The following is a 14,538-nucleotide window of genomic DNA, read 5'->3' as shown; positions in this document are numbered from 1 at the left end:
TACAAAAGAATAGAAATAAACATATACATCAATGTTACAGGAATTATGGGATAAGTAGATACATAAAAGATCAGAATAAATTTTGAAACATCAACTTCACACATGAGCATTAAAACAAAACAGAATAAATAATGTCTAAGCATCTTTACAAGATAAATAACATAGTATTTGAAAAATTCTACAACAAAAATCTTATTAGTTAAACACTTAAAGACAGGAAAAAGACAAATACACTATGGTACATACACACATAGCAAAATAATACAAAAGGAAAGGACAGGGTTTGTTTTACTGCAGTATTTTGCATGGAGATCTCCCTTTGTTCATCATTATTCCCAAAAAGTCCTATCTAAGCCTGCTTTCTGTATTCTGTTCATATTTCTTTCAAAATAATTATTTCTGATTGTACAATACTCATTTGGACCCAAATCGTTTTCATATAACTTTCAAAGCATTCTTTCCCTATTCTCCATAGTTAGGTTCTTATATTGTCTACCCCCTCTTAAGCTAACTTAAATCTACTGAGCTCAGATGCTAAACTAAGGGACGAGGCAATGCAGCAGCACATAAAACAATTAATATAAACAGCAATAAAAAAATGGAAAATCGCAAAGCAAGCTACAGTAAATCTAAATTACCAAGCAATTCAACATTACAACTAATATGAGCCAATGTTCAGCAACAAGAAAAATAAATCAGTAGTAAAACTAGCTTAAGAGAGTAATACAAAGTGAAATTTAGTAGCACTACGCCTGGCAAACAGCAGCAGCAAATGCTATAAACCTAAACATGACAAAGCTCAAGCAGAAAAAATAGTACACTAAAGACAACAATGCATATAAGGGAAATGTCTATTCACATCTTAATGACTATGTAATTAAAGTGGTGCACCACAAGAAGTTATTCTACAAAAAAAATTACCAAGTAGTTGAAGAGAAAATTCCGTATGCAATTCCTGTGAAGGGAAATGTCTTTGTGCTACCCCATTTTTGGGAAATGTATTACAAAATTAGTATTTACTGGATCTGTAGACAGAAAATATTTATATTAGTACATCTATAAAATTCTATTTTAACCAATGCTGCAGTGCAGCTAGAAACTAGATATTAAAAAAAAATAGGCAAAGCAAGGTGTCAAACGTCATTCACTAACCATATGGCATTTCATAATGTAGTAAGCAATCTTTCAACTAACAAGACAATAGACATAAAATGTTTCTCATCATTTCATTTCAGTAAATATCATAAATTAAGAACTCTACAGTGTAATCATGTTTTCAAGTTTGAGGGTGTCGTATTTACGATGCTTTCTACAAAGGAATGTCGATAGCGAGGATAATGGCCTCCCCCCTTTTTTTTTCTACCACTTAATGGCTTTTTCTCAAGGCGGCTGGCACACCTGGCCGCTCACGACGCATTATGTGCAGGTGGTCACATAACTTTCTTACGGAAATATTTACGACACCAGTTTCCGCTACAGTGACAGTCTCATATAAAAATATTTCACAGGTCAAGAATTTGCGTTACAAATGTGTAGAAACAAAATCCTGTAAATATAAGAGCGTCCAAAAATTTCCGCCAGCATTGTGATACATTCACACATTTACACACATTTCATAACTCTTAAAGTACGATTCTTGGTTTCCAACATCCTTTTTCACAAATCAGAGTCCCTAACCACTGCTCATTATTCCTTACTTATTCGTCGACACTTCTTCGATATTTCATCATAACAGATATGTAGCATACTCAAATAACTCATATAGCATCAGCTTATTAATCATAAACATACCTCAGCAACAGCACAATACACATCATCATCGTAATAATATCATAAAACCTCAGCCAAATCTCAAAAACATCGTAACTTTCTGCAATAATGTCAAAACCAAAAAAAATTCTCTGCTCATGTCAAAAGTGTCATCTGCCTCAAACGTACTTTAAAAATCATGCTCCCTTACCAAATACATCATTCAAAGCTCTCATAGTATCACAATGATTCCGAAAGAATATGAACAGTTTACAAAGTACAGACAAAATACAGTTTCATAAGTGTGAAGTTACCCAACTGTGTATTGCGTAAACATGTGTCACTGATGTAGTAAAAAAATGTTTATCTCTCAGTTAAATGATCAGATAGCTGTGTAATTTGTGTGTTAGAGAAATATGGTACCGATGTGTAAAGTTGTATAAGCAAATACCATATTAGCTAGGGTTCCTTGTGGTTGCCACACACATGGTACACAAAGTAAGCGTGTACCCCCCTGAGGATTAATGTAATTATACCCTCAGGTGTTACAGATTACAACAATGGAATGAAATGTATTACGGAAAACCTTTGTATCATTGTCCTTGAAATATCTTTAAAAATAAATGATTTAAGTACAAAATTAATCACTCAAACACATGTACTGTAGCGCTAAATGTGCGTCTTGCTGTAAGATAATCTCTGTGAAAGTGTCGTAGTTATTGTCCTCTGAAAGCTAAGTTCTGCAGAAGTCAATGTACTTACCTCATGATAAACAAAAGTGCTTTGTGTATAGATATCGTAGTTATTATGCTTATTGGCGTGATGAAGAAAGTACTGTACAGTAACGTATTGTTGTGCTACGGAAAAGGCAATCTCATTGTAGCTATACCACAAAAGTTACTACTAAAACATGTTTTACTTTGTAGAATAAAACAGAAAAACTGTGCAGAAATAAAACAGAAACACTACAAAAGCAACATTGTAAATTGTCACTCATTAGAAGCGTCGTGATAAAACCGTGTAGTTGTCACTTAAACTAACCACTGTGTCGTCTGGTATCTCACAGAAAGTACATTAAACCCAGAAAGTATTTTCAAGTAAACCAAAATGTTGCATTAAAATCTCATTAGCAGTACCAGTATGTGTCCTAAGTATGTAAGCCTGATAGTCGTTACGTAATCGTGCAACTAACAAGCAAGAGTGTATAAATACAACACTGTGTTGTCTGTTCACTATAACAATGCATTCGTAATTTCTGTTTAAAAATGTTCCCTAGGTTCTAGACTGGATATTTAACTTCAAACATTGTTGCATGTTAACAGTTTCTAAGTCTGACAAAGCATACTGGTAATGTAAAGTGAAAAGTTATATGGCAAAGACAAAGTTAAAAAGCAGATTATCTTTCAATAAACAGTTTTACATGTGAAATGTGGTGTAAACCTTTACTCTTCCTAGTGCACAGAGTTTCAACTTCAAAGAATTATCATGTTGTATACATCGGTAAAGAATGCTAAAATTTTTCTCAAGGCTAGAGTCTTATGTTATTTTTCTCGGAGCCAGCGGGCGCACGCGGCTGCCTGCTGTGCGAGTCATTGTCTGTCTCTTTGTTGGCGCGCGCCGTTATTGGGATTTGGAGACCTAACTTCTACAAATTCACCGTGACGAGAGGGCTCTGCCCTGTTTAAATCCCGCCAGTTCTGATGCAATTCAGGTCTGTCGTTACGATCATATCGTCTGTCGTCACGTCGGTAGATGCCATAGTTTCTTTCTTGTCGGTCACGTGGTGGAGAATTTCTCCCTGAATCGAAACTGCGCGCTGGACCGTTGCGTCTAAAGTTATTCTGTCTCCCCTGATAATAATTATTTTGGTTCCCAAATTGTCTGTTTCTCTGATTGTCTCTGTGATAGTCACTACCGCGGAGAGGTGATCTTTCCCTGTAATTATTACTACTCTGCCAACGGTTGTCGTACGGGTGGTGTCTATTTTGGTCACGATTTGCGTTGTAAGAATAGACCAGTCGTGTCCAGTTATTGTTTCTGTCGTCACGGAATTGTGATGGATGTGACCTGTAATTGTTGTGTCCTTGTTTTCGCGTTCCGCGATTATCAGTGTCAATTTCTAGTTCTTGTAACAGTCCCTGAAAAGCTTCAATGTCGTCTTTGCAACGTCCTGCTAAAATAATATGCCATAAATGTTCAGGTAATTTGATTAAGCAAATGCGGATGAGTTCTGAGGGGCTGTATGGGTTTGACAGGTACTGATTCTTGTGCAACATGTCTTCAAAATATTTCACGAGACTGGAGAATTCAGATTGTTCGAAATGTTTCATCATTATGATACCATGTTTTACTCGGTCTTGTGTGGCTTGAGACCAATATGCTGAGAGGAAGGCATGGTAAAATTCTCCTTCACTGTGGCAATCGTGAATGACCAATCGCATTCTTACAGCTGGTTCATTCTCTAAATAGCCACACATAAATTCTAACCTGTGCTCCAATGACCAGTTGGGAGGAAAACAATGAGAGAATTGATGGAGCCACGCTTGTGGACGAATGTCGTTGCCGGAATTCTTAAATGTTTTGAATTTACGTGTAGTAATGAACAGCTTATAGTCAAAATCATCATGTCGGCGAGTCGCATGTCGATCATTGTTACGTCGTGTCGGCCGTTCCATATCAAAATTCGGTGCACATTGCCAATTTCTTTCATAACTTCCGAAATGCCCTGTGTTATTATTTTGCGGCTTTTCCGTGTTTCTAAGTCCCTCTTCCCGTGTTGGAGCGCCAGTGTCCTCTGAAATACGTAATTCTTGTATTACCTGTGTCAGCTGATCTTGTACTTCCCGGATTTCTCTTTGGTGTTGTGTATTAATTTGATTCTGATTTTGTTTGAATTTTCTTATTTGTTCATACTCTTCTGTGTCAGTGAAGGCTACGGGTCTTGTGTCGCTCAGATCATCATCTACCTTTGTAGATAAGTTAGTGACCTGATCCGAAAGTTCGGCTACTTTTTCCGATAGTGTACTTATTTCTTCAGTGTGTTTTTCTGAACCAAGTTTCAGAGTATCTACTGTGTCCTTAAAGTTTTCCTGAGTTTTTGCAAGTTGCGTAACCGAATCGGTAGATGCAACTGAGTCAAATTTAGCTTGCAAGGTCTCATGATTTTCATGAACAATAATTTGCAGTTCTTTTATGGCTGCTTCGTGATTCTGTAATGCATTTTCATGCCGCAAAAAAATAGGTTGAAAATGCTCACAAATTTGTGTTTTTACGTCATTTCAGACTTTTTGACATTTCGATTCAATGTTATGTAACTCACTAGTTAAATCTTCACGTGTTTGTTCAAGAGTTTGTTCCAATGAGTCTAACTTTTTAAGATTTTGTTCCACTGTGTCTAACTTTTGAAGCTTTTGCTGTGTTTGCCTTTGATTTTGTTCCATTGTGTCTAACTGTTGCTGTGTTTGTCTCTGATTTTGTTCCATTGTGTCTAACTTTTCAAGCTTTTGTCCCATTTGTTGCATTAATTGTAATAACAATGCACTGGTGTCTGAAACATGTTCTTCAGTGCTTTTCGGCAGTGAAGTTGCACCGGCAACATTCACATTTTGACAAGCGGAAAATGTGTCTTGACTCATTTGAGAAAACGGTGAGGACGCAAAACCTGAATCTACAGTATTTGCAAAATTGTGTCCTGTAATTTCGGATTCCTGAGGCGAGCTGTTGCCGACCAATCGATCGATAACGCTTCCCTGTTCACTACCTGTTTCACTGTCTACACCATTGTTTGCAGCCCGCTCCATTTCCTTATGCACAGTTACCAAATTACTACTTTGAACGTCTGTTAATTCATTACTCTGCGGCGCTAACACACTGCTTTCGTCTTCACTGTCATTTCTCAGTTTACTTTGGAGCCTAGTATTACGTTTTTCACACGCCATTATTGTCACAGTATTTCACACGATAACACAGAAAAGCACAATTTGAAGAGCAAAAATAAGAGAACACATTAACATAACACTGAAAATAATATCTAGTTAATTGCAGCTGCGAAATACTTGGTGCAAATCTACATGCATGCCACAACTGTTTTACTGTACAACAATGAAAGACTGCAACTACAAAGGAGATTTTCTCTACAATTACGCGCTACCAATAAACAAAAGCTACACTAATTACACAAACTACAAGAAAAAAAAATCAGAAGATTCCAGTGAGGTATCCTCGGCTAAGGGTCGACATATGAAACGTCCCCTTTAAACAATTATACATGACTGTCCTTAAACTGATACACAATATATTTTTTAGCGCAACGCAATCTGACTTTCAAAAATCCCTACAAAAGAATGGCCCTGACTAACGTTAAACTATACCTTTCACAAATCACTTACCTCACAAAAATCTTCGCTGCTCAAGCTACTGCAATACAGCGAGCGCCACTACTGCCAGCTAAATAAAAGATTCAAACTACTGAAGGCACTAACTACTGATAGGGATAGTTAGCAAATGAAAGATATTAATAGAGAACAAACAATGTATTTACCTTGATATCATCATATATAAATATAGCAGTTCATGACAAATTTCAAAACTCCGCCATCTCTCTCCCCACATCCACCACTGCTGGCGGCTCACCTCCAACTGCGCAACGCTACGCGTTGTTCACAGCCAGCTGCCTAACACTACAATGGCGAGTATTACAACAATGCAAAGCAGCCACAGACTGCACACAGCACAGCCAGTGATTTTCATACAGAGTTGGCGTTACCAATAAAAAAACCTAAACAGCCTACTTACAATCAAAGTGTTCATTTTTCACGTGCGCTGTTCGAGAGTGGAACGGTAGAGAAGTAACCTAAAGGTGATTCGGTGAATCCTCTGACAACCACTTAATTGTGAATTGCAGAGTAATCATGCAGGTGTAGATGTAGAAACCAAATATTAAGGTAAAGTTTCTGTTCCCAAGGTTCACGACACTTGTTGAAAGAACGAGAATATTTATAATGATTAGGTATCTGAAACCAGAAGGAAAGGTGGAAGTCATGAAGTGATGTGCTACAAAGGGGAAACAGCTACAGACTGCACCTTCATCTGGTAAAAGAAAATAGAAATCTGGAACAACCTACATTGCTTTTCCATCGAACGACTGAGTTGTTTCTCATCTTATCGTTTATGTGGTCCTGATGTGTAATACATCTGTGATGCCACTTGATTTGATTAGTCCAACGGTGTACTGAACCAACACGAAAGTGAAATGGAGAGTAACACGCTACAGCGACTGTGGTGCGACGCATTTGCGTACAATCACACTGCTGCACTGCTCTGGTCTGCTCAGCCTCACTGTCAGATCGGGGGGTTCGAGCCAATAGATAGGGATGGGAAAATTTCTAAAAATATCGATATACCAGGTGATCAAAAAGTCAGTATAAATTTGAATGCTGAATAAATCACGGGAATAATGTAGATGTAATAATGTAAGACACACATGCTTGGAATAACATGGGGTTTTATTAGAACCAAAAATATACAAACGTTCAAAAGTTGTCCGACAGATGGCGCTTCATCTGATCAGAATAGCAATAATTAGCATAACAAAGTAAGACAAAGCAAAGACGATGTTCTTTACAGGAAATGCTCAATATGTCCACCATCATTCCTCAACAATACCTGTAGTCGAGGAATAATGTTGTGAACAGCACTGTAAAGCATGTCCGGAGTTATGGTGAGGCATTGGCGTCGGATGTTGTCTTTCAGCATCCCTAGAGATGTCAGTCGATCACGATACACTTGGGACTTCAGGTAACCCCAAAGCCAATAATCGCACGGACTGAGGTCTGGGGACCTGGGAGGCCAAGCATGACGAAAGTGGCGGCTGAGCACACGATCATCACCAAACGACGCGCGCAAGAGATCCGTCACGCGTCTAGCAATACTTTTTTTTCTAATAAAACCCCATGTCATTCCAAGCATGTATGTCAATTTTTACCTCTCTGTCTACATTATTCCGTGGTTTATTAAGTTTTCAAATTTATACTGACTTTTTGATCACCCGGTACATTGTGTCTATATTCATAAGAGGTATCTATCTATATGACCCACAAAGCAGTAGCGATATTACGATATAAAGGTCGATATTTTCAGTACTTACACATATTAAAAAAAACTGATCCAAGTCACAGAAATGTTAATCAAACATTTAAAAATTGTGAAATACTTTATTATACTCAACATTAACCGATGGAAGACACACAATGTATATTAAAATCACTTATTTACAAAAAGCTAATTAATGCAGCCAATAATACTAGCCAATCGTATGTCATCTCTCTCTCTCTCTCTCCCTACCTCTCTCTTTTATGAAAAGTATCGATTTGTTAACGTTTGGAATTGTGGATGAGAGTATTTGTAAGTCGTGACGTCGTGTATATTTCGCACACTCGTGATAGCAGCTAAAATATACGGTAACAGTCATCGATGTTGCTATGTAGGTAAATAATTCTGAGTAAAGATACTAGTTTGGGTTGAAACTATTTACGTATTTTGTCAACACACACACGGATAGCTCAAAAATACCGTAGTTTAGGTAAAACTGTAAATAAATATTGTTGCAAAGAGGGTCCCGATATAATCACCTACGCAGCTGCACTATTATCCTCAATGTTACGTAAATTCTTTGTTAAACACTGACACTTTATACTATTAGTTATGATTTGAATAATATTTGCGGCAGTGGAAACAAGATTTTTAGCAGTTAGCGATTTACTCATAAGCAAGACCGAGAGTTATATTATTTATTATATTTGCGTACGTCGTGTGAATTTAATGAAAACTTTTCTCCAAAAAATATTTTCTTTTCCTTATAGCAGAATCTTTAAAATATTTTTTCTTCTTATCTTGAGGGTGATTAATGGCATTTCACGTAATGGGTGCCAGTGCGCCATTGAGACCGAAGACTGGCAGATGTCCAATGATAGAGCTCTAGCGATAATTAATTACTCACATGTAGCGAGAGGTATACAATGAGATTAAAAGGACAAATACTGTTTATACATCTGTTGTGATAAAAACTTACGTACAATTAGCAGAGTCGTGCGATCAGAAGCAACCTCGAACAAAAGCGTCTAACAGATTCTAGAGCTGACACCAGTGTGATCATTTTATTCATCCAAGTCTTTATCCCATAATTATACAGAAATTCCTTGACATAATATAGTCTTTGTTCGAAAATGTTCAAATGGCTCTAAGCACTATGGGACTTAACATCTGAGGTGATCAGTCCCCTAGACTTAGAACTATCTAAACCTAACTAACCTAAGGACATCACCCACATCCATGCCCGAGGCAGAATTCGAACCTGCGACTGTAGCAGGAGCGCGGTTCGGGACTGAAGCGCCTAGAACCGCTCGGTCACACTGGCCGGCTATAGTCTTTGTAATTCTTAGTATTTGCTACACAGAAATATTTTAATTATCAGTTTTTTTATCTTCGAAAGGTATAGACTTTTCTCGTTCCGAAATAATATTTTATCAGAGAGAGCACGTTTACATTCATAGACACGCATATTTTTCTTCTAGACATTAACAGAATTCCCGTTTAATACGTTCCCAGGTCCGTCTGCTTCTGTTAACGGGCTCAGCCAGGTTTACAAAGGAAGCAACTCTTTCGGACGAAAGAGAAGACGCTTAGCACATTAATTACTTTTGAGTGTGTTCTGACAAAACAGATGTGAAATGACGACTAAACATTTCAGACAGCAGAGTCCATTTTCCATTAAATGACAGTGCAGTAATGTGTGCGATTTTTGAGCCAAGTGTACGCTACCCTTACGGTGCGTCTGCCTTTCCTTGATGCAACCAGTCAGGGGGTAAGAGAAGTCCGCATTCCGCCTCATAGTAGGGAGCAGGGGACGATAAATTGAACCATTCTCATACAGTGCTATCACCAAAGGTGTGCATTTTGCTTCTTGTACCTACCGTTTGCAGAGGCAGAAATGACACACGGCAGTAATAAGCTTTCATCAGTATGCATTACAGATACATTCATGTTCAAATCTAATGCTCATTTGTAGTACTGAATATGAAATTAGATTAACCTAGTTGTAGGAAATTTACTGTCAGATTGCAAAGATCGGTAGTAGCTGGAATAGGCAAAAAATCAGGTGAGGAGAACTACAATGCTTATGAATCAAGAAAAGACAGTCGGTATTAAATATCAGTTTATCGGTGTATCCCTAATTTGAATATCGAGGATGTATACAGGGTGGTCCATTGATCATGACCAGGCCAAATATATCACGAAATTAGGGTGAAACGAAAAAACTACACAGAACGAAACTTGTCTAGCTTGAAGGGGGAAACCAGATGGCGCTATGGTTGGCCCGCTAGATGGAGCTGCCATAGGTCAAGCGGACATCAACTGCGTTTTTTTTTTTTAATAGGAACCCCCATTTTTAATACATATTCGTGTAGTTCGTAAAGAAATACTAATGTCTCAGTTGGACCACTTTTTCGCTGTGTGATAGATGGCGCTGTAATAGTCGCAAACATATGGCTCACAATTTTAACGAACTGTTGGTAACAGGTAGGTTTTTTAAATTAAAATACAGAACGTAGGTACGTTTGAACATTTTATTTCGGTTGTTCCATTGTGATACATGTACCTTTGTGAACTTAGCATTTCTGAGAACAATTGCTGTTACAGCTTGATTACCTGTAAATACCACATTAATGCAATAAATGCTCAAAATGATGTCCGTCAACCTCAATGCATTTGGCAATACGTGTAACGACATTCTTCTCAACAGCGAGTAGTTCGCCTTCCGTAACGTTCGAACATGCATTGAAATTGCACTGACGCATGTTATCAGGCGTTGTCGGTGGATCACGACAGCAAATATCCTTCAACTTTCGCCACAGAAAGAAATCCAGGGACGTTAGATCCGGTGAAGGTGCGGGCCATGGTATGGTGCTTCGACGACCAATCCACCTGTCATGAAATATCCTATTCAATACCGCTTCAACCGCACGCGAGCTATGTGGCGGACATCCATCTTGTTGGAAGGACATCTGTCATGCAGTGAAACATGTTGTAGTAAGATCGGTAGAAAATTACGTAGGAAATCAGCATACATTGCACCATTTAGATTTCCATCGATAAAATGAGGCCCAATTATCCTTCCTCCCATAATGCCGCACCACAGATTAACCCGCCAATGTCGCTGAAGTTCCACTTGTTGCGGCCATCGTGGATTTTCCGTTGCCCAGTAGCGCATATTATGCCGGTTTACGTTACCGCTGTTGGTGAATGACGCTTCGTCGCTAAATAGAAGGCGTGCAAAAAATCTGTCATAGTCCCGTAATTTCTCTTGTGCCCGGTGGCAGAACTGTACACGAAGTTCAGAGTTGTCGCCATGCAATTCCTGGTGCATAGAAATGTGGTACGGGTGCAATCGATGTTGATGTAGCTATTCTCAACACCGACGTTTTTGAGATTCCCGATTCTCTCGCAGTTTGTCTGCTACTGATGTGCGGATTAGCCGCGACAGCAGCTAAAACAGCTACTTGGGCATTATCATTTGTTGCAGGTCGTGGTTGACGTTTCACATGTGGCTGAACACTTCCTGTTTCCTTAAATAACGTAACTATCCGGCGAACGGTCCGGACACTTGGATGATGTCGTCCAGGATACCGAGCAGTATACATAGCACACGCCTGTTGGGCATTATGATCACAATACATCAACACGGTATCGACCTTTTCCGCAGTTGGTAAACGGGTAATGTATCACGGAGTAAATACCGTCCACACTGGCGGAATGTTACGTACTTATACGTTTGTGACTATTACAGCGCCATCTATCACAAAGCGTAAAATGTGGCCCAACTAAAACATACGTATTTCATTACGTACTACACGAATACGTAATAAAAATGGGGGTTCCTATTTTTTAAAAAAAGCAGTTCATATTCGTTTGACCTATGGCAGCGCCATCTAGCGGGCCAACCATGGCGCCATCTGGTTTCCCCTTTCAAGCCAAACTTTGTAGTTTTTTCGTTTGATGCTTATTTCATGAGATATTTGGCCCGGTCACGATCAATGGACCACCCTGTATAGATGTCGTTTCTGGAAAAGTGTCGGTATTAAGATACATCGATAATTTTGCTCATTCCTACAGTAGCAAGTGTTCTTCCCAGAAGGTTCCCCTTACCCCCTCCAGCCCCCGCCCCTCCCCCCTCCCCCCGACGAGATGTAGATCAGTGTCTGCAACAGATCTCAGCTTTGAGAAGAAGAGTACAGAATTCAGCAGAAATCTGTCAGAGCGCCACGTCTTGTTTCAGATGCGTGGACTCCACGTAAACAGGCACATGACCGCATCATCGATGGCCACCCAGCAGGGGTCGGCCAGTTCACTCACCAGGCCCTTGTACTTGCCGACGAGCGGTATATATGCGCCGGGTCGCTCATCACCAGAACTGCAGTCCTCACCGCAGCACATAATGTCGTTAGGTGAGTTGAAATAGCAGCTAGCACAACCACAGAGTAGAAATATCTCTGGAGTGAGCATTCTGTTCCGCACATGTTGTCGAAATGAAGCTAGCCTTGTTACGAGATCCCGGGATGACGTTGTTTAAGGCCAGTTGACATTGGCCGTCATGTCATGTCACGTCACGTCAAGGCTTCACGGGAAGAAAGCACTGACGGTATCATAGTCTGCTAACAACCTACACTACTGGCCATTACAATTGCTACACCACGAAGATGACGTGCTACAGAAGCGAAATTTAACCGACAGGAAGAAGATGCTGTGATATGCAAATGATTAGCTTTTCAGAGCATTCACACAAGGTTGGCGCCGGTGGCGACACCTACAACGTGCTGACATGAGGAAAGGCCGGCCGGAGTGATCGTGCGGCTCTAGGCGCTACAGTCTGGAGCCGAGCGAACGCTACGGTCGCAGCTTCGAATCCTGCCTCGGGCATGGATGTGTGTGATGTCCTTAGGTTATTTAGGTTTAATTAGTTCTAAGTTCTAAGTTAAGTCGCATAGTCCTCAGAGCCATTTGAACGATTTTGACATGAGGAAAGTTTCCAACCGATTTGTCATACACAAATAGCAGTTGACCGGCGTTGCCTGGTGAAACGTTGTTGTGATGCCTCGTGTAAGGAGGAGAAATGCGTACCATCACGTTTCCGACTTTGATAAACGTCGGATTGTAGCCTCTCGCGATTGCGGTTTACCGTATCGCTACATTGCTGCTCGCGTTGGTCGAGATCCAATGACTGTTAGCAGAATAGGGAATCGGTGGGTTCAGGAGGGTAATACGGATTGCCGGGCTGGATCCCAACGGCCTCGTATCACTAGCAGTCGAGATGACAGGCATCTTATCCGCATGGCTGTAACAGATCGTGCAGCCACGTCTCGATCCCTGAGTCAACAGATGGGGACGTTTGCAAGACAACAAGCATCTACACGAACAGTTCGACGACGTTTGCAGTAGCATGGCCTATCGGCTCGGAGACCACGGTTGCGGTTACCCTTGGCGCTGCATCACAGACAGGAGCAACTGCGATGGTGTACTCAACGACGAACCTGGGTGAACGAATGCCAAAACGTCATTTTTTCGGATGAATCCAGGTTCTGTTTACAGCATCATGATGGTCGCATCCGTTTTTGGCGACATCGCGGTGAACGCACATTGGAAGCGTGTATTCGTCATCACCATACTGGTGTATCACCCGGCGTGATGGTATGGGGTGCCATTGGACACCTCTTGTTCGCACTGACGGCATTTTGGACAGTGGACGTTACATTTCAAATGTGTTACGACCCGTGGCTCCACCCTTCATTCGATCCCTGCAAAACCCTACATTTCAGCAGGGTAATTCACGACCGCATGTTGCAGGTCCTGTACGGGCCTTTCTGGATACAGAAAATCTTCGACTGCTGCCCTGGCCAGATCTCTTACCAATTGAAAACGTTTGGTCAATGGTGGCCGAGCAACTAGCTCGTCACAATACGTCCGTCACTACTTTTGATGAACTGTGGTATCGTGATGAAGCTGCAAGGGCAGCTGTACCTGTACACGCCATCCTAGCTCTGTTTGACTCAATGCCCAGGCGCATCAAAGCCGTTATTACGGCTAGAGGTGGTTCTTCTGGGTACTGATTTCTCAGGATCTATGCACCCAAATTGCATGAAAATGTAATCACATGTCAGTTCTGGTATAATATAACTGTCCAATGAATACCCGTTTATCATCTGCATTTCTTCTTGGTGTAGCAATTTTAATTGCCAGTAGTGTATTTTCGCAGCACTCAATCGACCTACGGTAGTGGGCATTGTGCGTTAGTCTCTTGCTAAACTTCATTTTACTATTATGCTTTGTTTTCGTGGCAGATTGCTATGTTCCATAACGACGTCGGTTTTTCTCGGTTGAGTGTTATTGCAGAAGCGAAAAATTATTAAAGTTTTACAATAACGGAAATGAGCGATTGTCAGAACGTATGGAAATAAGGACATACGTTGACGAAGCAATTTCCATTACATAATATTTCAAGTAAAAAGGTCAATTGTAATGAAGGAGAAAAATAGTTGTTTACGACATTATTAATTAAGTATGAAAATAACGTAATGGATTAACTGAAAAGACTCAATTTATTCCTTTATAGCTATTGTTTCATGTGTTTGTACGTAAAATAATATTTTAATAGAAATAGCGTGGAACCCTGCACTAAGCCTAGAAAAAGAAGAACGATCCCATAGCATGATGTCCACATCCGACAGCGGTAGGGCG

General features: G+C 40.1%; 1 protein-coding gene across 1 annotated transcript in view; it reads left to right on the top strand.

The window, feature by feature from the left end:
* The window catches only part of LOC126424649 (trypsin-3-like), a 93,579-nt gene that overhangs the window by 29,832 nt on the left and 49,209 nt on the right, over positions 1–14,538 (top strand). The window contains exon 2 of the mRNA XM_050087381.1: positions 12,083–12,251. Within this exon, the coding sequence (XP_049943338.1) occupies positions 12,083–12,251 (169 nt within the window). The remainder of the gene's footprint in view (positions 1–12,082; positions 12,252–14,538) is intronic.

Source organism: Schistocerca serialis, chromosome 10, assembly GCF_023864345.2.
Source record: "Schistocerca serialis cubense isolate TAMUIC-IGC-003099 chromosome 10, iqSchSeri2.2, whole genome shotgun sequence".
NCBI lineage: Eukaryota > Metazoa > Arthropoda > Insecta > Orthoptera > Acrididae > Schistocerca > Schistocerca serialis.
The sequence above is the reverse complement of the archived record's forward strand: the minus strand, read 5'-3'. Positions and strand labels throughout refer to the sequence as shown.